This window comes from Xenopus laevis, chromosome 6S, assembly GCF_017654675.1.
Source record: "Xenopus laevis strain J_2021 chromosome 6S, Xenopus_laevis_v10.1, whole genome shotgun sequence".
Classification (NCBI taxonomy): domain Eukaryota; kingdom Metazoa; phylum Chordata; class Amphibia; order Anura; family Pipidae; genus Xenopus; species Xenopus laevis.
In genome coordinates this window covers 136,501,908-136,526,810 of record NC_054382.1, presented here as the reverse complement: position 1 = coordinate 136,526,810, position 24,903 = coordinate 136,501,908, and the positions used below count along the sequence as shown (strand labels likewise).

The 24,903-nt window shown below is 47.9% G+C and overlaps 1 protein-coding gene across 7 annotated transcripts in view; it reads right to left on the bottom strand.

The window, feature by feature from the left end:
* plec.S (plectin S homeolog) overlaps positions 1 to 24,903 on the bottom strand; it is a 122,272-nt gene that overhangs the window by 64,923 nt on the left and 32,446 nt on the right. Inside the window, exon 1 of one of the 7 annotated variants that reach the window (XM_041568050.1) lies at positions 20,510 to 23,332. The exons of 5 other annotated variants lie outside the window; for them this stretch is intronic. In XM_041568050.1, the coding sequence (XP_041423984.1) occupies positions 20,510 to 23,108 (2,599 nt within the window). In that variant the 5' untranslated portion in view covers positions 23,109 to 23,332. Of the gene's footprint in view, positions 1 to 20,509; positions 23,333 to 24,903 lie in introns of those variants that run through there. One more of the 7 variants, XM_041568051.1, reaches the window with a different exon arrangement.

Below are 24,903 nucleotides of genomic sequence, written 5' to 3'. Positions count from 1 at the left end.
AACACAGTGGGTGCACCTTTAGGAAATCCCCTGGCAGCCCCCCCCGCACCCCTTCCTTGCCACATCCGCCTGGTATTTATGCCGTTGCCATGGATACAGACTAGACACACACATGGGGGGCATAGGAATTTACAGACAATTTCAGGTCAGCCCCGCTGGAGTTAAATATCAGGGGCCCAGGGCCTGCCAACCTGAAAGCTCCCTATAGATTGTAAGCCTTGTGGCTCAGTCAATACACGATATTACCCAGCAGCCCCAGCGATATATTCTGCCCTGGGAGGGGGGTAACACAGACCTTTTCGTGCTTTAATCATGGAGAGCGGCCACACAGCAGCAAGCGATAACGTCCCGCAGAGGATTGTGGGATACGGTGGGTGAGCTCAGCAGGAGGGACTCTTACACTTAGAAATAAAAGTCTTATCGCTCAGTGCAGCCGCCACAACTGTGGCTTCCAGTAAACAGGCACTCGGCTTAACCCTTTCCAACCGCTGGCACACACCCCTGTGCCCCTCCACACCAACACCCCAATATATCCGCACACCACCTACTCAGACACCCCAGTACCCCCAAAAACCCAAACCCCATCTACTATATCCCCATCAATTGTCCCAAACACCCCAAATTCTTCTGCAGTTGTATCCACTGAACCCCTGAACAGCAGGGAGAATAGAGGGGTAACAGGGGGCGACTGGGCCACACAAGGCAACGGCTCCATTACATTTGCCTTAAATGAATCTGCCCAATTAGCTCTCATCCCACAGACGTCTCGTTATCACCACTAATTTCCCGTGACTCACCCACAAGTGTGCAACACCCACCTCACACTCATCTGCACCCGCCTTTACTGACCACAGTCTGAGAATGGGCTACTAGTGAGTAATGTGCCAACTGCTTGCCCACACAGTGCTGGAGGGCTCCTGTATAAGGGACAATGCTGAAGGGCTCAAGTAGAAGGGACAGTGCTGGAGGGCTCCTGTATAAGGGACAGTGCTGGAGGGCTCCTGTATAAGGGACAATGCTGGAGGGCTCCTGTATAAGGGACAATGCTGAAGGGCTCCTGTAGAAGGGACAGTGCTGGAGGGCTCCTGTATAAGGGAGAATGCTGGAGGGCTCCTGTATAAGGGACAGTGCTGGAGGGCTCCTGTATAAGGGACAGTGCTGGAGGGCTCCTGTAAGAGGGACAGTGCTGGAGGGCTCCTGTATAAGCGACAGTGCTGGAGGGCTCCTGTATAAGGGACAGTGCTGGAGGGCTCCTGTATAAGGGACTGTGCTGTAGGGTTCCTGTATAAGGGAGAATGCTGGAGGGCTCCTGTATAAGGGACAATGCTGGAGGGCTCCTGTATAAGGGGCAGTGCTGGAGGGCTCCTGTATAAGGTACAATGCTGGAGGGCTCCTGTATAAGGTACAATGCTGGAGGGCTCCTGTATAAGGTACAATGCTGGAGGGCTCCTGTAGAAGGGACAGTGCTGGAGGGCTCCTGTATAAGGGACTGTGCTGTAGGGTTCCTGTATAAGGGAGAGTGCTGGAGGGCTCCTGTATAAGGGACAGTGCTTTAGGGTTCCTGTATAAGGGACAGTGCTGGAGGGCTCCTGTATAAGGGACAGTGCTGGAGGGCTCCTGTATAAGGGACAGTGCTGGAGGGCTCCTGTATAAGGGACAGTGCTGGAGGGCTCCTGTATAAGGGACAGTGCTGGAAGGCTCCTGTATAAGAGACAGTGCTGGAGGGCTCCTGTATAAGGGGCAGTGCTGGAGGGCTCCTGTATAAGGGACAGTGCTGGAGGGCTCCTGTATAAGGGAGAATGCTGGAGGGCTCCTGTACAGGGGAACATGGGAGCCCCCCAGTGAGTGCCCAGCTGTGAGTACCATTCAGTAGGGATGGGAAACCCTGGAGCATGGGGTGGGTGCCTCTTGGGGGAGCAACTGTCAGAAACTGTCTGGGAGAATTGAGGGCAGTTTATTCCAGGTATTTACTGGTAATATCCCACATGCCCCACCTTTAGTCCCTCTGTACTTAATCATCTCCATGGCTCTCAGGCCCAGTGCTCCCAGTGTTCCCAGTCCAATGAGACCTGCAGAGTCACTGTGGGAGGGAAATGACAGTTGCTGGGCCCTGTCTGAGCCTTAATCAATTGTGCAGAGTCAGGGGGAGAAGTTATTCTATGGCAGATACAGTTGTTCTCCAGTACAAACCACACGGTGGCGCTGTTCTACTGCAGTGAATGGAAAGAAGTGGAAATACAGGGCTCTATATGTGTAATGAGAAATAAATAGCCTGGGATTTGTCCCTATTTCCCCTTTAACTGGGGGTGGGGCAGAGGTACCAGGAACAGGAGCTTTATCATTATTTAAACAAATATTTACTTTACTGAAACTCCCCCACATTAGCATTGGTATGTGCCAGACCCCCCTGCCTGAGATGGAACAGGGGCGGGGCCATGTTATAATAAAGTTTTAGGACAGAAAGCACTTTGGCAAATCTGGGGGCCACATTGGGCCCTGTCATTGCTCAGCTCAGTCCATAAGGGGTTTCCCAAAACATCACTAATGACCCCCCCCATAATACAGAACAATGGAACAGTCCATAATGCCACAACGTGGCATCTCGTTGCCCAATTACAATCAATACCCCCTCCCCCATCACCTCCATTGTGTACCAGGACCCCCCAGTGCCACCCAGTGCCCCCCGCATGGGACTAATGACTATGGGGGTGCCCTGTGCCCAGTGGGGCAGTGAGTATTATTAACCCCTTGAGGCTCCCAGTTGCACAAATATCTGTGACCTTGTCGGAGCTAAAAATAATAATTATTCCCTGTTCTACCTGAACCCATTAACCCTACTGTGCCCAAATAATAAACCAAACACATGAACCCTTTGATAGAGACAGGTGAGTGGTTACTCAGGCGGGGGCAATACCCTACTGGGCATGAGTTCTGATTAACCCTGCGTGTCACCCTGCTGTCCCAAATCTTTGCTGTAGCCCATTGGCTTGTTGTGCCACTAGAATTAACCCTATGCAATCCGCACAGCTTCCCTGGGGCACCTATAAGACATCCATGGGGGCTTCCCCAGCACCTAAGCATTTTTACCTTTACATTGATAGTATCCACATTAACCCCTTCACTGCTAGAGATTGTACAGCACAGGTACTAATAAACTAACTGAACACTTATGGTTTGTTAACCCCCTCTCTTCCAACCATAAATAATACAATATACTGAGACTCCTGGGGCAGGTGTCAGGCACTTCATTCACTTAAAGCCACAGGCCTGGAGCAGCTCAATCTTACTGGGCACAGGGGCAGTTACTCATCACAAGCCCCCACCCAGGGTATATGAGTTGAATGCAGATTCCCATATAGATTTATATTAAATGGGCTCTGCCCCCATCTCTCCACTTTGTTCCTATGAGAGAGGGCCCAGCAGGGGGCAGTGTGGTCACTTACTACATATACTTTATATTTAGTTCTCCTGGCACTCACACTGGCACTCACACTGGCACTCACACTGGCACTCACATCACCACTAACACTGACACTCACACTGGCACTCACACTGGTACTCACACTGGCACTCACACAGGATACACAGAGGTAGAAATCCCAAGGCTGAAATTGATCCTGAAGCGTCGCCTCCTCTAATCCCAAAACATAAACATTCTGCCCAAAACAATGGAGAATTAACCCCTCTGGCAACCCAACTGCCCCAGCTCTGCTTTCTCTATTCTTCCCCCACAGTGAGCTCAGTATGAAGACCCCCGGGGCAGGAGCTCACAGCAAACAATGTACATCAAGTTGTATTTCTGCCCCATGCAGCCCCCACCAGCCCAAATTCCTATGTGAACAGCCCCCCCCCCCAGACAGATCTGGACTTGCGACTCCAGAAACACAGACTGGAGACACTTGAATGAAACTCAGCAGATTTGATATTTAGGGGTTGGTTCCCCTTTAAGTAACACATGGTTGTGTTTAGCTTTTCCTTACACAAAGTCTCCGCCTCCTGGCTCTGTAACCCCTTCCTGCTCAGGAGATAATAGAGAGGGGGGATTCAGCATCTACATCTCAGGAAATCACTAGATACTCTGTACCATTATACACCTGTACTACAGTCCCACATACAGACTCAATGGAGAGCTGAAGGGGTTAAGCTATAAGTCATTTATATATAGTTATACATTATGGGGGGGGGGGGTGAAATGGCTCAATAGCCAAACAGATGAGTGCAGTGTCTCAGGTTGAACTTGAGGGACCCTCGCTCAGTCTTTATTGGGGGGGCAGAGAGAAACAAGCAAAGACTAGATGTTCATGTGGATATAATGGGCACTGAAAGGGTTAACAGATCCTCCAGCCACAGACAGACACTGTACCCACCCAAGTGCCACCCTGTCCCTCTTACCCTCCATCTCGTTTAGTAGCCGCCGGCGCCTCCTCCTCCAGTGCCACACGACTACCAGACTCACTATGTGCCCGGCCACCACCAGGCTGGGGAAGAGGCCGGGGCTGGACTGGTCCATGATGGGGTTAAGCAGGAGGGGGTTAATATATAAATATGGGGAGTCACTGATCTCTCCCCTCCTCCTTGCTTAGCCCAGAGCGGAGCTGCCAGACAGACGGACACTCACAGCTGCTCCACCTCCTCCAGTCCTGCCTCTGTGCACTGCAGGTCCACCCTCACTGATATATGTATGTGTATATGTGTATATGTGTGACTGCTCCGCCTGACACTTTTACACTTCTATCTGCCATCTGGGAAACAGCTGCCAGCCCTGTGCCAAACCTCAACCCCCCCAACACCAGCACTTTGTCCAACTGCCACTCCCTGCTCCTCTCTATCATGTGCCAGGGGTTCACTCTCTAGTACTCTGCCCCCACTAGGGGGTGCCACTCTCCCCACAGTCTCACCAGGATCAGCCCCTCTCTGTAACTCTCTGCTCAAAGGGGTCTCTCCTCTCTCTTTTATCCCCCCTGCACCCACCTTTTCCCATAGGGGAGACTGTCAGCTCTCCAGTCTAGCACCCCAATAACAGCCTGCTCCCCATATTCTCTCCATGTTCACTAACAGCTTCTCCCTCTATATATATATATATATAACAAACAAGGGAAAGTTGTGCTCACCACTAATTTATAAAATCATTAGGCGGGGGTGCAATGAGGGTGTGACCCCAAAATACATATAGACAAATACAAGAGTCCTCTGCACTCAACCCATTATCAATATATTTAAGACAGAGACATTTTGTGCTACTGCTACTGAAAAATGACTTACCCTTTAAACAACACAGGGATTGTTTGTCCATATATTACAATATATTTAATAATAAACTCATCCCATATCTGGCCAGTCCTATGCTTAATTTTATCTGATTCATTAAGAATTCAATTGCTTCATTATACATTTTACAAAGGGACTAGGTTTTACCTGCAACTTAACTTGCTGCTTTCAAAGTAAAACTCCCAAACTTGGCTGCCCTTTTATTAGACACCAGTGGGATCACCTGACTATAGCTGGAGGGGTGGAGCTACAACATGGAGCTGGTCACTGCTCCTGTATAACTAGAACAAACAAGGGAAAGTTGTGCTCACCACTAGTTTTTAAAACCATTAGGCGGGGGTGCAATGAGGGTGTGACCCCAACTATAGTCAGGTGATCCCACTGGTGGCCAATAAAAGGGCAGCCAAGTTTGGGAGTTTTACTTTGAAAGCAGCGAGTAAGTTGCAGGTAAAACTTAGTCCCTGTGTAAAATGTATAATGAAGCAATAGAATTCTTAATGAATCAGATAAAATTAAGCGTAGGACTGGCCAGATATGGGATGAGTTTATTATTAAATATATTGTAATATATGGACAAACAATCCCTGTGTTGTTTAAAGGGTAAGTCATATTCAGTAGCAGTAGCACAAAATGTCGCTGTCTTATATATATTGATAATGGGTTGAGTGCAGAGGACTCTTGTATTTGTCTATATATATATATTATACACTCTCAAATGATCCAGCAACACAGGGATATTTTTCAAAAGTAGAAAGTGTATTTAGTGAAGCCTGTTCCAGCCAACGTAACATTTCGGTCCCTACGTTACGTTGGCTGGAACATGCTTCACTAAATACACTTTCTACTTTTGAAAAATATCCCTGTGTTGCTGGCTGTTCCACTAGTGTGAAGTGCAGCTGAACTGCAACTCGACAGTCACACATCAATTTAATGACACAAGCACTGGAAATAATCCCATCAGATTTCAGTCTCTAACAACAATATTTAAAAAGAGGTGGATGGTATTTAAAGGGGTGGTTCATAGTTATTTTCAGAATCATTTTTTTTTTATAGTTTTTGAATAGTTTACATTCTTCTTCTGACTTTTTCCAGCTTTCAAATGGGGGTCACTAACCCCATCTTAAAAAAACAAATACTCTGTAAGGCTACAAATATATTATTATTGTTACTTTTTATTCCTCATCTTTCTATTCAGGCCTCACCTATTCATATTCCAGTCTCTTATTCATATCAGTGAATAGTTGCTAGGGGAATTTGGACCATAGCAACCAAATTGCTGAAATTGCAAACTGGAGAGCTGCTGAATAAAGAGAGCTGATGCCAGTGTCACAAAAATATGAAAGCGTTTAAAGTAATTAACATACTGTCTTGAATGGCTGCCCCCATGGCTACACAGCAGCTTGTTTATATAAACTATAGTAGTACTTATCTGTTATCTACTGTGTATCCTGTGCTTGAATGGCTGCCCCCATGGCTACACAGCAGCTTGTTTATATAAACTATAGTAGTATGTATCTGTTATCTACTGTGTATCCTGTGCTTGAATGGCTGCCCCCATGGCTACACAGCAGCTTGTTTATATAAACTATAGTAGTACTTATCTGTTATCTACTGTGTATCCTGTGCTTGAATGGCTGCCCCCATGGCTACACAGCAGCTTGTTTGTATAAACTATAGTAGTACTTATCTGTTATCTACTGTGTATCCTGTGCTTGAATGGCTGCCCCCGTGGCTACACAGCAGCTTGTTTATATAAACTATAGTAGTACTTATCTGTTATCTACTGTGTATCCTGTGCTTGAATGGCTGCCCCCATGGCTACACAGCAGCTTGTTTCTATAAACTATAGTAGTACTTATCTGTTATCTACTGTGTATCCTGTGCTTGAATGGCTGTCCCCATGGCTACACAGCAGCTTATTTATATAAACTATAGTAGTACTTATCTGTTATCTACTGTGTATCCTGTGCTTGAATGGCTGCCCCCATGGCTACACAGCAGCTTGTTTATATAAACTATAGTAGTACTTATCTGTTATCTACTGTGTATCCTGTGCTTGAATGGCTGCCCCCATGGCTACACAGCAGCTTGTTTATATAAACTATAGTAGTGTTTCTGAAGCAAACACAGCAGTTGTACAAGTGCAGTAGAACACTACATTATATTGTCATTACTTTTATACACTTTCAGCTTTTGGTGTTACAGTTCCCTTAAAAACAGTAGTTGGAGTGAGAGTGGGCGGTACCATATACTGAGGAGTAGAGTGTAAGCCTTTATGTGCCGACCCCACATCTGTACAGTAGGATCTATGGGGAATATAAGTCTTATCATTTGCCTTTAATGAAACTCCGGGATTCTGCTCAGCAGGGAAAACACATGGATTAACTCATAGATCAATTTAGTTATAGGGTCGCTGACCCCTTTCCACAAACACATAAGAAGGGGAAACATGAGACTTTACACTTCAATATTAGAAAAAGAAAAGAGAAAGTTATTGGGAAAAATCTTAATTTGTGGGGAAGTGAAAGTAACTGAACTGGAGGAAGTGTTGGAAGGGGAACATCCCTTTAATGTAACTTTGTGATTATTTGTTATTGTTAATGTAACATCAGTAGCGCTATATAAATCAAATATAGATGATATATACACATATTACACATATTACTCACATTACGTACGACCCGTTAGAGCAGTTTCATTATTAGATCCCTCACAGACCAGCAGGGGGGGGAAGGTGAATAAACATTGTGGCACCCCCAGAATCTGCTCCCCAATAACGGGTCCAATGAGACCCAAACACTTATCCTGACAGTTTAGCCTTTATATTGGTTTGGTTTTCATTGGCTTTCTGCTGTCGGACCCACCTGTCACCCAAAGGTGCCAAGAGCAACACTCTGATGCAACAATATCAAAGCTGTAACCTGATTGGCTGGGAGCTGGTCCTTCATTTCGTTGGTTCCTCTACAGACAGTGCCAGTCACAGACTCCTGCCCCTCTGCCCTTTCCCCTGGTCACTCAATCTCCCAATCTAACAGCTGCCAGTGGATGAGTGAGACGCTGCACTTCATCTTGTCTCCATGAGGGGCCCCCCCTGAGCACTAACACTGGGAGAACCATTAAAGGGATACTGACATGGGAAAACATGGTTTTTCAAAATGCATCAGTTAATAGTGCTGAACCAGCAGAATTCTGCACTGAAATCCATTTCTCAAAAGAGCAAACAGATTTTGACATGGGGCTAGACATATTACCAGTTTCCCAGCTGCCCCCAGTCATGTGATTTGTGCTCTGATAAACTTCAGTCTCTCTTTACTGCTGTACTGCAAGTTGGACTGATATCACCCCCTCCCTTTGCTCCCCCAGCAGCCAAACAACAGAACAATGGGAAGGTAACCAGATAGCAGCTCCCTAACACAAGATAACAGCTGCCTGGTAGATCTAAGAACAGCACTCAATAGTAAAATCCAGGTCCCACTGAGACACATTCAGTTACATTGAGTAGGAGAAACAACAGGCTGCCAGAAAGCAGTTCCATCCTAAAGTGCTGGCTCTTTCTGAAATCACATGACCAGGCAAAATGAGCTGAGATGCACCTACACACCAATATTACAACTAAATACACTTGCTGGTTCAGGAATGACATTTTATATTGTACAGTGAATTATTTGCAGTGTAAACAGTGTCATTTAGAAATAAAAACTACACCATAAAAATCCTGACAGAATCCCTTTAAGGGTTCAGTCTGTGCAATCAGCACCCAGGACATTAAGGGGCACATTTACTTAGGGTCGATAATATTCGACCGTCGTAGTAAAATCCTTCGACTTCGAATATCGAAGGATTTACCGCATTTCATTCGCTCGATCGATCGTAGGAACGATTAAATCCTTCGAATCGATCGATTTTAATCCATCGATCAAACGATTTTCCTTCAATCCCAAATTGGCAGGAAAGCTTATAGGGAACTTCCCCATAGACTAACATTGGGGCTCGGTTGGTTTTAGATGGCGAAGTAGGTGGTCGAAGTTTTTTTTAAAGAGACAGTACTTCGACTATCGAATGGTCGAATAGTCGAACGATTTTAGTTAGAATCGTTCAATTCAAAGTCGAAGTCGTAGTCGCCAAAAAAAAACGTTCAAAATTCGAGGTATTTTTCCTTCTATTCATTCACTCGAGCTAAGTAAATGTGCCCCTTAGTTTCACCCTATTGTTCTTCCCAAGTGTCCCGGCTGTGGTTTGCACAAACAATATCACAACAACTAGTGAGTCAACCGCCCACACACTCTCCCTGATGTGCACCAGGAACTCACAATCTTGTGCGAATACAACTTCTTGTACCTCATTGAGATTCATCACTATTACAAATGTAATTCCTGATATTCCGATTTATTCACTATTACTGGTGAGTGTGCACTAGAACTCACAGCCGTGTGCAAATGTTATTCCTGATATTCCGATTTATTCACTATTACTGGTGAGTGTGCACTAGAACTCACAGCCGTGCGCAAATGTAATTCCTGATATTCCGATTTATTCACTATTACTGGTGAGTGTGCACTAGAACTCACAGCCGTGTGCAAATGTTATTCCTGATATTCCGATTTATTCACTATTACTGGTGAGTGTGTAACGTGAAATCTTGTGCCTCCGAGCAAATAAAACCAGTCACATTAATTCTGTTTACTGGTGAGGGTACTAGTGCAAATGCCCTGATCATGTGCTTCCACGCACGCCCCATGCATTCATGATGTGCAACACAAGTACACAACCCCCATACACCACTAAGTGTCCTTTTACACAAAGCACAGAGAGAGGTTTGCACGGTGCAAGTATTTGGTGCAAAACTGTAACCCCCAGAACTAGGCTTTGTGCTTCCGTTTGGATCGCCCCCCTCCCCACACAAGAGATCCGATTGTGATCCAATCTAATTGCTGGAGGAAACTGAGCTCACACTCATTACATACCTCCCAACATTTTGGAAGTAAAAAGAGGGACAAAAAATTATTTTCCACATGTAGCGCGGCAATTTTTTGACCACACCCCTTTCTGTGGCCACACCCCCTAATTACCATGTTTGTTTTACAAAATTTGGCAGGTTATGAAAGTTTGAAAATATTTCTCCTTATCTAAACTGTGTTTTTGTGTCTCAAAATTGTTACAAAGTCTCTTATTTGCACCTGTTGGCTGTTCTGGGCTCTCTGCTAAAAGCCAATTAAGTGAGAAACTTTGTTTCTTTTTCTGGCTGTTCAGTGCAGAGAAAAGAGGGACTTTCCAGTACAAATGAGGGACTGCGGGTTGAGCTGTCAAAAGAGGGACTGTCCCTCCGAAAAAGGGACAGTTGGGAGGTATGTCATTGCACCACAACTCCCAGCACCCTCTAAGCCAAGCTGTAGTTCAGCGGAAGCTCATGACTCTTATCTCCCCCTTTTGTGCATTGGTTTCACCTAATAGTGTCAGCAGGGAGTAACTTGCACAAAAGTGGGTACAGGAGCAATTGGGGGTGCCACACACAATAGCCCCCCAGCAATGGAAAGTGGCAGTTGTAGAGCCGTCACAGTTCCAGCCACTCGTGAGTCAGGTTCCACCAGGAGAGAAACACGGAACACTATGTATCCCAGGGGTATTAACCCCCCGCACCCCATTAGTTTTCCTGCTCACTTTGTGGCAGAAGCCCCCCCCACCCCAAGCCATAAAAAGGCTCCAGGCGCCGGCGTGACGCTTCTAAAGACAGAAGTGACAGTCACAGCCAGAGAGACCGACCCAGGAATGAGACTCTCCAGAAATAGCAGCAGCTCAAACCTACCTGGAATAATCTTCATGGGGAGCGCGGCCCAGGACCCCCTTACTGCTCCGTGTTTATCTGCCCAGAGAAATGATCTCTCAGCCAACTGTCATCTCCATCCACCAGTCCCAGAGCCGGGAATTAGTGGGATATAAATAACAAGTAACTGTCATGCGCCACTATTAGATTATTACTGGGACACAACTTGGGAAAAGTCCGAATCTCTAGGGGAAACCCACGTACCCAGTGTGTATGGGACACGGGGAGACGCAGATATATCAGGAAACTCTTCAGCCCCCAGTTTAACCAATCACAGGCCTCTCCAGGCAGCAGTGCTGTAAATGAAGGATCAATATCATAAGATTCCCATCCTTATAACTTACATATTGGTTATGAGGAGGTCACATGCTTCCTAATGATACCAAACAGGACCAGTCTATACCGATCAGTTGGGAGGGACTGGAACATGGGACCCCATTAGTGTTTGGTATCAATCGGATCACCCACATATGGAGCACAGCCTGCCCATGTTTTTATTATAATATTGGCAAGTACACGTTATATTGGGGAATCTTGCCTGAAAATAACAACCCCCTGCAGGGGTCGTAAATGACACATTCCTGGGCACTCCTACCTCATGTATAAGGTAATGAGGGGAATGTCCCAACAGGTAATAAAAAGGGGACAGATCCAATACCCCATGTCATACAAGGAGGCTCCATATCCCTGGATTGTATTCCCAGTGTTTCCCAACTCTTGTCTCAGAGACACAACAGGAAATTCCTAAACTAAGGGTTTTTAAACCTAGGGATTACTTTGTGTTTTTACTCCCTTTTATTTGACTGTTTTTGCAATTTTTCTTTAATGAATGTCTTCTTGGTAATATACTTTTATAATACACAAAAGCCATGAATATCCTGTAAATTATATCCTTATAAACGGTGAGTTCTGATGTCATCAGTTATAAACGGTGAGTTCTGATGTCATCAGTTATAAACGGTGAGTTCTGATGTCATTTCTGTCACATGACTCACTGAAACTTGTGTATTATAATAAATAAAGTACCCCCAGTTGTAAAATATAAGGATATTAGAAGTTACCTAGAAGTCCCATGACCTGTATAACTCAGCCTTCGGCCTCGTACTTTTATATGGTCATGTGACTCCTCTGTGACTTATAATATCCTTATATTTTACAAGAGGGGGTACTTTATTCACTATATATACATACCCTGTTATTGCAGTAATATGAAAAATAACATTTTAATAACTTTTGTCCTTGTGATCTAACAAACTCATAGTCCATATTAATGCTTGTGCCCAAGTGTATGATCCCTTTGTATGTGTGGGAAGGGAAAGTTGCCTATTTATATGTTGAATAACTAATACGGCAGCAGGAAATGTAATGTAAATTCAGGGTCGGACTGGGGGGCCCGGGGCCCACCGGGACTGGTGTCCAGGGCCCCCGCTACCTAGGCGAATTGCCGCTCGGCATAATTGCCCAGGCAGCGCTAGGCGCGCATGCGCAAACGGCGATGCGCCGAAATTTTTTTCATTTTTTTTTTTAAAAACTGGTCGGGAGAGGGTGTCTGGCCCGGCGGGGGCCCACCGGGTATTTTCCCGGTATCCTGCCGGGCCAGTCCGACACTGTGTGAATTAACCGTTTGGCCGCTGGAGTGCTTGTGGAACTAGTAGGATCTCACACTGACTAACTACCATAGGAGAGAGTGATGCATTTCTGTAGTGTGAGTTATTACCTGTTATAGAGGCCGGGGAATAGTCACATTAGGTTTCTATTTAATGATAGACGGTGGCAGCAAATTCATTTTGTGGGTGTTGGTGTGTTTTGGGGTGTCTGATGTTAGTCTACCCAGTGATCCCCAACCAGTAACTCGTGAGTAACATGTTGCTCTCCAACCCCTTGGATGTTGCTCTCAGTGGCCTCAAAGCAGAAGCTTATTTTTGAATTCCAGGCTTGGAGGCAAGTTTTAGTTGTATAAAAACTTAGTATAGTGCCAAGTAGAGCCTCTTGTAGGCTGCCAGTCCACATATGGGCTACCAAATAACCAATCACAGCCCTTATTTGGCACCCCAAGGGACTATTTTATGCTTGTGTTGCTCCCCAACTCTTTTTACATTTGAATGTGGCTCACGGGTAAAAAAGGTTGGGGACCCCTGGTCTAACCTGTGTGTAAGGTGATTGAGAGGCTGAGGGGCACATTTACTAAGGATCAAATATCGAGGGTTAATTAACCCTTGATATTCGACCATCAAAGTAAAATCCTTCGACTTCGAATATCGGCGTTGAAGGATTTATCGCAAATACTTCGATCGAAGGAAAAATCGTTAGATTTGAATCCATTGATTGAAGGATTTTCCTTCGATCAAAAAAAGCTTAGAAAGCTTATGGGGAAGGTCCCCGTAGTCTAAAATTGGTGCTCGGTAGGTTTAAAGTGGCGAAGTAGGTAGTCAAAGTTTTTCTTAAATAGACAGTACTTTGACTATCGAATGGTCGAACAATTTTTAGTTAGTTTCGAAGTCGTATTCAAAGGTCGAAGTAGCCTATTCGATGGTCAAAGTACTCAAAAAAAAACTTCGAAATTCGAAGTTTTTTTACTTCGAATCCTTCACTCGAGCTTAGTAAATGTGCCCCTGAGTGTAACTTCTTATAGTCAAACCCAAGAGTTAAGTGTGCTTGAGCGTCTAGTTTTCGTGACAAACTGGTGACTTTTAACAGAATGACTTGACCCTCATTATCTCTTGCTCTGATCCTGTGTATATACAATGTCTGCCATAAAGCACCACTGGACTGCTGTGCCTCTGCCAGACACAAAGGAAGGGACTCAACAGTTACCAGGAAATACACTCCCCAGTGCAAAGGAAGTAGAGACAGTCACACGAGTACCAGGAAATACACTCCCCCGTGCAAAGGAAGTAGAGACAGTCACACGAGTACCAGGAAATACACTCCCCCGTGCAAAGGAAGTAGAGACAGTCACACGAGTACTGGGAAATACACTCCCCCGTGCAAAGGAAGTAGAGACAGTCACACGAGTACTGGGAAATACACTCCCCCGTGCAAAGGAAGTAGAGACAGTCACACGAGTACCAGGAAATACACTCCCCCATGTGAAGGAAGTAGAGACAGTCACACGAGTACCAGGAAATACACTCCCGCGTGCAAAGGAAGTAGAGACAGTCACACGAGTACCAGGAAATACACTCCCCCATGCAAAGGAAGTAGAAACAGTCACAGGAGTACCAGGAAATACACTCCCTTGTGCAAAGGAAGTAGAGACAGTCACATGAGTACCAGGAAATACACTCCCCCGTGCAAAGGAAGTAGAGACAGTCACACGAGTACCAGGAAATACACTCCCCCGTGCAAAGGAAGTAGAGACAGTCACACGAGTACCAGGAAATACACTCCCCCATGCAAAGGAAGTAGAAACAGTCACAGGAGTACCAGGAAATACACTCCCTTGTGCAAAGGAAGTAGAGACAGTCACATGAGTACCAGGAAATACACTCCCCCGTGCAAAGGAAGTAGAGACAGTCACACGAGTACCAGGAAATACACTCCCCCGTGCAAAGGAAGTAGAGACAGTCACACGAGTACCAGGAAATACACTCCCCCGTGCAAAGGAAGTAGAGACAGTCACACGAGTACTGGGAAATACACTCCCCCGTGCAAAGGAAGTAGAGACAGTCACACGAGTACTGGGAAATACACTCCCCCGTGCAAAGGAAGTAGAGACAGTCACACGAGTACCAGGAAATACACTCCCCCATGTGAAGGAAGTAGAGACAGTCACACGAGTACCAGGAAATACACTCCCGCGTGCAAAGGAAGTAGAGACAGTCACACGAGTACCAGGAAATACACTCCCCCGTGCAAAGGAAGTAGAGACAGTCACACGAGTACCGGGAAATACACTCCCCCGTGCAAAGGAAGTAGAGACAGTCACACGAGTACTGGGAAATACACTCCCCCGTGCAAAGGAAGTAGAGACAGTCACAAGAGTACCAGGAAATACACTCCCCCGTGCAAAGGAAGTAGAGACAGTCACATGAGTACCAGGAAATACACTCCCCGTGCAAAGGAAGTAGAGACAGTCACATGAGTACCAGGAAATACACTCCCCGTGCAAAGGAAGTAGAGACAGTCACAGGAGTACCAGGAAATACACTCCCCCGTGTAATATAATTTCCAGTAATAAAGTAGCTGCTCCACATTCCATTACCCTTTTATCTCCACAGGACTGGGAATATTTAAAGGCAAAGGATGGTTTATGGGAAGGAGATAATAGTAAATTGCAGGTTTGCTGGGGGCGGGGTTGCCATCTGGCTGGTAAAAATGATGGTCGGTCCCAATGTTATTAATAGGGAAAAAGATAACCAGATAGGAAGGCCGGTATTTTTTTCCAGAAAAGGTGGCAGCCCTAGCTGGGGGCCCCGGGGCCAGGTGAATATAGAAGGAATGGCAGAAATGTTACAGAGGTCCAGTCACTAATGTCAGATACAAACATCTCACCTTATTGCTTTGAGATCTTGTGTCTGTACTACAACTCCCAGCACCCCCTGCCTCCCACGGGATGTTTCCTAAGGGCTTTCAGATGAACATCTCTATGTAAGAAGCTCTCACTCCTTGTGCACAGACGGCTGCCCTGGGGCCCTCCAGTTTTATTCGTCTGCAACTCCCAGCATCCCGCGCAACAGTCTCACTTACTGTATAGCCCACCTGCAGCCACCGCCATTACCCCGAGCAGGTTCTGTGGGAGTGGCTACCATATGTCCCACAAGTGCCAGACTAACGTTCCCTTTTATTTACCGACCCACCATCACGTGGCCCCGGGATCTGATATATTTACTGATGGGGCATCGTGTGGCCCCGGGATCTGATATATTTACTGATGGGGCATCGTGTGGCCCCGGGATCTGATATATTTACTGATGGGGCATCGTGTGGCCCCGGGATCTGATATATTTACTAAAGGAAAGATATTTAATTCGTTCCATACACAGGGGAGAGGGCAACTCACTGCTGACCCTGCCCCATTATCCAGGCGCCAGAGGCGGAGCTTAGGAAGCTATGCAGAATTCAGGCACATTCATTGGACGGCTAAAGCCCAGACTCAGGAGCAATAGTTTAGAGCTGATGTGTCGGTATGGCAGCTCCGCTCATAGTAACAGGGAAAGTTACAGGATAACACTGTCCTTATGCCACAAACCCCAAGATGTTAACTCTTTATAACCAGCCACAGACTTGGATTCTGCAATACAGTGACCATAAGGGGTTAACAGAATTGCTGAGCAGATCTCATTAACCCCTGAGGGCCCAGACCAAAGCCTGCCAGCTCCAGCTCCCTGGCACCAGCCTCCCTGACTATTTTAGGAAATCTCCCATTGACTTTACATATTTGTAGAGAAGAGGGGAGGGGGTGGCAGGGATAAAGGAGCAGCGGGGGAGGGGGGGGCACAGGTATGTAACTGACACTTCTATATAATTCTGCACCCCATCAATCTCACAGTCGGGGGTAGCAGGGGTTTCTGGCCCCCACCGTGAAAGTACAACTCCCAGCACCCTCAATACGCTCTCAATTTGGGGGGGGCAAACTTTAAGAATTGCCCGCAAGACCCATCACCCACATTTTTATTCACATGGACCCGATATCCAAACTGGAACTGTGTCACCTGCTCCCCATTAGCCGCATGACCCAAAAGAGACTGTGATGTCTTCCATGGACCCTATTCATATCTATAGGATACCCACCCCCACCCTTATTCCTTCTGAACCTGCAGAAGAACTGGATTAGTGGGGGTATTGCTACCGTCATGATCCTGTCCTGACAGCCTTCCAACCCCACTCTCCACTTTGCCCTACTGTCTCCATCTTGTCCTACTCTCTCCATCTTGTCCTACTGTCTCCATCTCACCTTACTGTCTCCATCTTGTCCTAATGTCTCTTTCTTCCCTACTGTCTCCATCTTGCCCTACTGTCTCCATCTTGTCCTACTGTCTCCATCTTGCCCTTCTGTCTCCATCTTGCCCTACTGTCTCCATCTTGCCCTACTGTCTCCATCTTGTCCTACTGTCTCCATCTTGCCCTACTGTCTCCATCTTGTCCTACTGTCTCCATCTTGTCCTACTGTCTCCATCTTGTCCTACTGTCTCCATCTCACCTTACTGTCTCCATCTTGTCCTACTGTCTCCATCTTGTCCTACTGTCTCCATCTTGCCCTACTGTCTCCATCTTGTCCTACTGTCTCCATCTTGCCCTACTGTCTCCATCTTGTCCTACTGTCTCCATCTTGTCCTACTGTCTCCATCTCACCTTACTGTCTCCATCTTGTCCTACTGTCTCCATCTTGCCCTACTGTCTCCATCTTGTCCTAATGTCTCTTTCTTCCCTACTGTCTCCATCTTGTCCTACTGTCTCCATCTTGTCCTGCTGTCTCCATCTTGTCCTACTGACTCCATCTTGCCCTACTGTCTCCATCTTGTCCTAATGTCTCTTTCTTCCCTACTGTCTCCATCTTGTCCTACTGTCTCCATCTTGTCCTACTGTCTCCATCTTGTCCTGCTGTCTCCATCTTGTCCTACTGACTCCATCTTGCCCTACTGTCTCCATCTTGTCCTAATGTCTCTTTCTTCCCTACTGTCTCCATCTTGCCCTACTGTCTCCATCTTGCCCTACTGTCTCCATCTTGCCCTACTGTCTCCATCTTGTCCTACTGTCTCCATCTTGTCCTACTGTCTCCATCTTGTCCTACTGTCTCCATCTTGTCCTACTGTCTCCATCTTGTCCTACTGACTCCATCTTGCCCTACTGTCTCCATCTTGTCCTAATGTCTCTTTCTTCCCTACTGTCTCCATCTTGCCCTACTGTCTCCATCTTGTCCTACTGTCTCCATCTTGTCCTACTGTCTCCATCTTGTCCTACTGTCTCCATCTCACCTTACTGTCTCCATCTTGTCCTACTGTCTCCATCTTGTCCTACTGTCTCCATCTTGCCCTACTGTCTCCATCTTGTCCTACTGTCTCCATCTTGCCCTACTGTCTCCATCTTGCCCTACTGTCTCCATCTTGTCCTACTGTCTCCATCTTGTCCTACTGTCTCCATCTTGTCCTACTGTCTCCATCTTGTCCTACTGTCTCCATCTTATCCTACTTTACTCTCTTATGACCCCAGAACAAATGCCCTTACTGGCAGCCCCCAAAGCTCTGATACCCCCTGGTACCCCACATCTGCCTGGGCTTGGAATAATCACTGAACATAGGGAGAGATTAAATTAAAATGAAAAGCCTTTTTGTTACCCCATGGATCACAGGGAAGGGCCCCGTGTGGGGTGATCAGATGCCCCAGTAAAATGGAGGATCACATGACTTACAAAGCCGGGGGCCTTTTATTAACTCTTTGCACCAAAAACAACCTGATCTGCCACATTCTGCACTTACTGCATTAACAGCTACTGTATTTGTAGCGATAACAACTGACCCCCCACTATAACTGCAAAGTCCTTCTGTGAGGGTGTAGCACCCCCAAACTACAGAGCACAAAGAAAACAACACCCCCTAATCTACACAGCACAACACCCTATAGAAGCATGACACCATCCCCAAAGTGCACAGCACCCCAAAATTATAGAGCAAAGGAGAAATCCTACACTGTACAGCAGCACCCCATCAATGTGTAGCATGATAGCAACAACCCCCCATTCTACTCAGCTTGGCAGCAGCACCCCCAAACTGCAGAGAAGCATCCCCCCAAAAATGCGCAGCACATGAGCAAACTGCATAATAAGTAGCAGCACCCCACAGAGCAGCCAGTGCAGAGTATATGGGGGTACAGAGAAGTGGGGTACAGAGGATGACACCCTACCTTGAAACTGCTGTATCAGATCATCTATATAACAACGGTCGTCTTGTGGGGTCTCCATGGAGTGAGCTGAGGGGCCCGGGCAGGTAATGAGATGAGGAGGAGCTGCTGGAAGAGTAAATCTCACAGGTTCCCCCTCCCTCCTGTACAACAAGTCCAACACTCACTGGCCCAGCAGTCACGGGGTTAACTGGCACACCACTCCTCCAGCTCCTGCAGTGTACCCAGCCACCAGGAGAGACTGCCAGGCAGAGTAAGGGTTAATTTCTACTGAGTCACCCCATCCATGCCATTCCCAGAATTCCTGTGTCTCCATCTCACCCGGACCCCCCAATTCACCCCCCCCCCAGATTCACCAACAGGTCAGAGCTTTAACTCACGCCTCCCCACACCTTTCTAATTGGTGCCTAAATAAAAGCTAGTCCTGTTTGTGTATGTGAGCTGGGTGTCAGCTCTGTGGCCCAGACATGTCGTTGGATATTGGGGGTGCTGCTGGTGCTGAGTCACCCCGTATTTTGTGGGGCAGCACCAGTATTCCCAGCACCTCCTTGTTACACTTATTCTGATCATGTGACTCCTGGGCTGCCCACAGAGCTTACAATCAATGGGAACTGATCCATCTCACTCCTTTAATAATGAGCCTCAAGCTGAGCGGAGTCCCTTTAAGCCCAGCCCCATGTGTATAGATGGAGCAGCGCGGGGGTTAATATATAAATACACATATATAGGTTCTGTCTATAAATGGATCCGACTACTGGAACCAGAACCCAACATGTTAAATCTCTGATTGGCTTTTTAACTCACCCCTTTAAATCCAGACATGGGGTCCCCAGGCTGCGGGGGTGGCAGGGAGTTTAGAGAGCGCTGCGCTGTGTAACCCTTTACTTGCCAGTTCAGAAGACTCAAAGGAGAATGTGATGTTTAGTAACCCCTTCACCGCCAGCACAAAAGAAACTAATGAGCTTGTAACCCTTTAAATGCCAAAGCAGTGACACATTTTATCATGTGAGAGACCGGCCCCTCATGCTCCAGTCATTACAATGAGCAATTGATTTTAGGGTCACAAAGTTAATTCTCATTAGGGTCCCCCCTAAGAAAGAAAAGAGTGACGTGAGAACATGGGGCCCCCTGGTGAGGAGTGAGTGCAGCTAGAGCAGTACCAGGCGGTGGGGCAGGGGGCAGCACAGAGCTGGACCTACAATTCAATAACCCCCAGTAAATTTTCAGCCGCTTAGTGCAGAATTCACTTACTGAAATACAGAGCAGTATAGACACCGGAGCAGGCTGCAGCGAGTATTAACTGAATATCTGCCACAAGCCGCCATTAATAGTCAGTCTCTGTGTCACACAGTCCTTCTCTCAGAGGGTCTCGCTCACCCCCCAGTAACAAATGAGAGTTCCACCTGCCCCCACCCATCAGCATGTGGGGCACGTGTGAGACCCCCAGAAAGGCACCCAGCAGTTGGGTCACCACTAGTTAGACCAGGCCTCTCATATCTGCACTTTCACTACAACTCCCAGCATGCCCTGCAGCACCAACAGCAGCTTGGATTTGCCAAGAGACTAAAAGGCGGGACTAACCTTCATCAGGGGTGGAGCCATGCTCAGACGCAGTCCCGCCCACTATCGTCTGGCTCAGCTGATTGGCAGTCTCTTCTCTTTGCACTCTCACAGTTCTCTCTTGGGTTCTCTCCACCAATGTGGAATTGTGGGTAACGAGGGTCGTTTCTGACACAGTCTGACAAGTCTTCCTCAGCACCACAACTCCCTGCAGCTTGTCTGGCACCGCCCCTTCACTCCCATCAGCCCCAGGTTTGGGTGCAGTTGCCGGAGTCTGGGCTTGCCCTAGAGGAGTCTGGGTAATAGTCGGGTCAAACTGCTGCTCCCCAGCCCCCAGTTTCTCGGTCCCTTGTGATTCTGTAACCGTCTCATTGGCCAGTGGCTCTGGATCCGGTCTGGTATCCTGCAGCCAATCAGTGACTGGAGGAACAGGGGGAGTAGCACATGGCAGCACCCGCGTGTGGGTTTGCACAACTGGGCCCATGAGCTCACACTCGTGTCCATGTGTCTCTATGGAGATCTCTGAGCCAGGAATGTCCATTTGTTCTGGTTCTGTATTGGACCTCCCTGTGCTTAATGATCCCCACTCTGCCTGCACCCCAATAATTTTCTCTACCCTTGTAATGGACTCTTCTAGCTGCACCCGGTACCCGACCCGCAATTCTGACTCTTCTTTGGTCTCGAGTTTCAGTTGAATCTTTGGACCTCTGGTTCCTGACTGGGAGTCTAGAAGGTTCTTGTCCTGGAGTTCTGGCTGCTCCCCCGTCTCCCCCAATTTTCCATCACTAGGAACTGGGCCTGTGGTTACCTGCAGCGACTTCTGCACCTGATCCGATTCCCTGACACCCCCCTCTCCTACCTGAGCCTGAGAAATGATCCAGTTCTGCACCACCCCTTCTTCTATGGGAGGAACTGGGCCCTTTTTGGGAGACTTCTTCTTCTCTTGCTTGGGACCTGGTTCTGTTGGGCCTGGACCTTCTACACTAGTTATACTATGGGACTCTATGGGAGGTTCTACCTGAAGCTTCTCTGCCCCCTCCTGACTACTCTGTGCCACTGGGTCCTGAGGTTCTGGTACCAATGGGCTGGTATCTCTCTGGGTATCCCCCAAATTCTCTTCTTTAATCTCTTGTTTCTCTTTCTTTTTTTGGCCTTTTTTTTTGGCTTCTGCTTTGGGGGGTTCGGTCACTTTATGGCCCTCGTCTGCCCCTTTTTCCTTTTCCTCTTTTGTCACTTCTTGGGGTTTGTTTCCTACAGATTCAGGGGGAACCCCCAGACTCTCTCCTTCCACCTTCTCTTTCTTACCCTTTTTTCTCTGTTTAGTTTCTGTCTTTGTGGGTTCAGGGGTAGAAGGCAGATCTGCCCCTCTCTGTACCTCAGCGCCCCCCTCCCCAATCTTTGGTGTTTCCCTGACATCTTGTTTCTGCCCCCCAGTCCTTCCCACCTCCTGACCTGTGGGCTCTGATACCCCGGCCCGGGGCCCTTTATCTCTCTGGGCGTCTCTGACCTGCTGCTGGTTCTGAGCTACAGACTCAATTACCCCTGTCTCTGCCTCTCTTATTCCCCCGTGTTTCTGCCCCTGTCCTCCTCCTTCTCTCTTGTCTCCAGTTCCGGGCCGGGAGGATGAGATCACTGGGCTGACAATCTTCTCCAGCTCTTCTCTCTCCGGCCTTTCTGCTCGGCCCTCCTCCCTCTCCTGCTTCCAACTGTCAGATACTGGGCTGGGAATTCTCCAAACCTCACTAGGGGCCCTTGCCTGGATCTTACTGAGCTCCTGCCTGGGGCCAAACAACCTGTCAGCACCCACAGGCTCTAAAGGAGAAGGAGCAGCTGCCATCTTCCTACTCTCCTCTCTAACTGTCATTTTCCTACTCTCCTCTCTAACTGTCATTAACCTACTCTCCTCTCTAACTGTCATCTTCCTACTCTCCTCTCTAACTGTCATTTTCCTACTCTCCTCTCTAACTGGCATCATCTTGGTCTCCTCTCTGACTGTCATTTTCCTACTCTCCTCTCCCCACTGGCCCTGTTTGCCCTTCTGTGCCCATGTTACATTAGAGGCGTGAGGTGGCCACTTGGCATCCTGTGCATCCCCTGAGCCTCTGTGCCACCCACCTTTCTGACTATCTTGGTCCTGTGCCCTGGCAGTGAAGAGACCTGGCATTGGACCCTTCTGTGAAACTGGCGCTTCTACTTTCCGATAGTCTTGCCTGTCGCCCTCCTCCTGGGCCTTGGGCACATAAGATGTGGGTCCACTTACAGTTTGGACTTTGGGAGCCGGAGGGCGACGCAGTACCCCGGGCATGGGCGCAGGACGTCTGACCCGCTGCAGGGAGGCGGGTACAATTTCAGGGGGCAGGTGCAGATACTGGCGCAGGTAGGCAATGCCCTCATTGGTCAGATACCAGTAACAATGGCGCCACACAAAGGTTTCTCGGACAAACCCGCGGGATTTCAATGAGCCCATGGCTTTGGTGACTTGCAGGTTGGTGACGCCTGGCACCTCGGCGTGGCGACTCTGTGGGCGCTCATCATTCTTGGCCACCATGACGCCATCTCGGAATACGACTTCATAAATGGCCCGGAGCTGGTCCAGCGGCATGAGCATTCCGGCCACCATATTGGCAGAGAGGTCAAAGCTCCAGACGCAGAATCAGATGCCAAAGAGAAGAGTCGAGGCACCAAACGGGCGTGAGATGAGGAAACAAACAGAGAGCAGGAAGTTGTGTGGCACAAATCCGGGTGCCAGCGTTGTGAGCTCAATCAATAGCTCCGAGTGTCAGCTCCCTGTGCAACTTCCACTGGTCCCACAAACTTTCTCTCTCCGCTCTGTGCCCCCCTCCCTCGGTCTGCTCACTGTCCCCCCTCCCTCAGTCTGCAGCTTAGCTCCGCCTCCTGGGTCTGAGAGAGACTGGACGGAGCAGCGAGACAGCCCTGGAGAAGAGTGAGAGCGACACAGTGAGAGACAGACGAGCACATGCTCTCCAGGCACACACCCTGCAGCCAATCACACTGACGGGAGGGAGGGGCCGGAGTTTAACCCCAGTCTGTCACACCCCTCCCTGTCTCCCAGCGCCCATTCATTCAGATCCAACTTGCTCCTCTTACTACTACTGATGAGCGTCAGCTCCGGAGCTGCTGCAACTGATCCTATCTGCTGCCTCATAAACACTATGTATGTGCTAGGGAGTTCCATAGAGTGCTAGCCCTACAGTACAGAAGGGGTCCCCATAGAGTGCTAGCCCTACAGTACAGAAGGGGTCCCCATAGAGTGCTAGCTCTACTGTACAGAAGGGGTCCCCATAGAGTGCTAGCCCTACAGTACAGAAGGGGTCCCCATAGAGTGCTAGCCCTACAGTACAGAAGGGGTCCCCATAGAGTGCTAGCTCTACAGTACAGAAGGGGGTCCCTCACAGTGTCCTAGCTCTACTGTACGGAAGGGGTCTCCAACCAACACCCCTGGCCAATCAGAGCACTCCCACTGTGTAGCGCTGCAGGGTAATTGGACCTAATACAACCCAAAGGCTTATAGTACCCCATGTGTCCTTTCCCACACCCTCATTCCTAAACGCCTCCAACTGCCAATAGTCTGTGTAGAGTCAGTTGCAGGGGAATACTCCATGTTCTCTGTGTAGCTTGACCCATAGGAAACAATGGGCTCTATTTCTGCTTACAGTACCTGTTCAGCCTCTAACATGTGTATACACTGATAAAGGGGATGTCGTTACTTTATGGCGTGTAGGTGAAATGTAAAGACTCCAAAGTCCTCCCCCAGTCTGTCCCCCAGTCTGTACTAATGATTATTACTGGCCCAGGATTTCCCTGTACATCCACCTCCTGACTGACAGCTGCTGGGAGTTGTAGCCAACAAATATTTCTCACAAAAAACACAATTCTTCTGGAAAAATGGGGAGATAAACCTATTCACACAGATGGAGTAGTACAGACAGGGAATTGCATCCAACTCCTAGCTAAACACAGGCTGGGAACTACAACTCCCAGCATCCTACTCCTGGCTAACCACAGGCTGGGAACTACAACTCCCAGCATCCTACTCCTGGATAACCACAGGCTGGGAACTACAACTCCCAGCATCCTACTCCTGGCTAACTACAGGCTGGGAACTACAACTCCCAGCATCCTACTCCTGGCTAACCACAACTCCCAGCATCCTACTCCTGGCTAACCACAACTCCCAGCATCCTACTCCTGGCTAACCACAACTCCCAGCATCCTACTCCTGGCTAACTACAGGCTGGGAACTACAAGCCAAAGCCCTATATAGTAACAAGATGTAAGAGTAACCCTCATATCCCCTTGTACTTATCTGACTGTCATTCCATGCTGGGAGTTTGGCTTGGGTATCACTGTGTAACAGGCAGGTAGGTAGGTGGGTAGGTTGTTATATAAGTGAC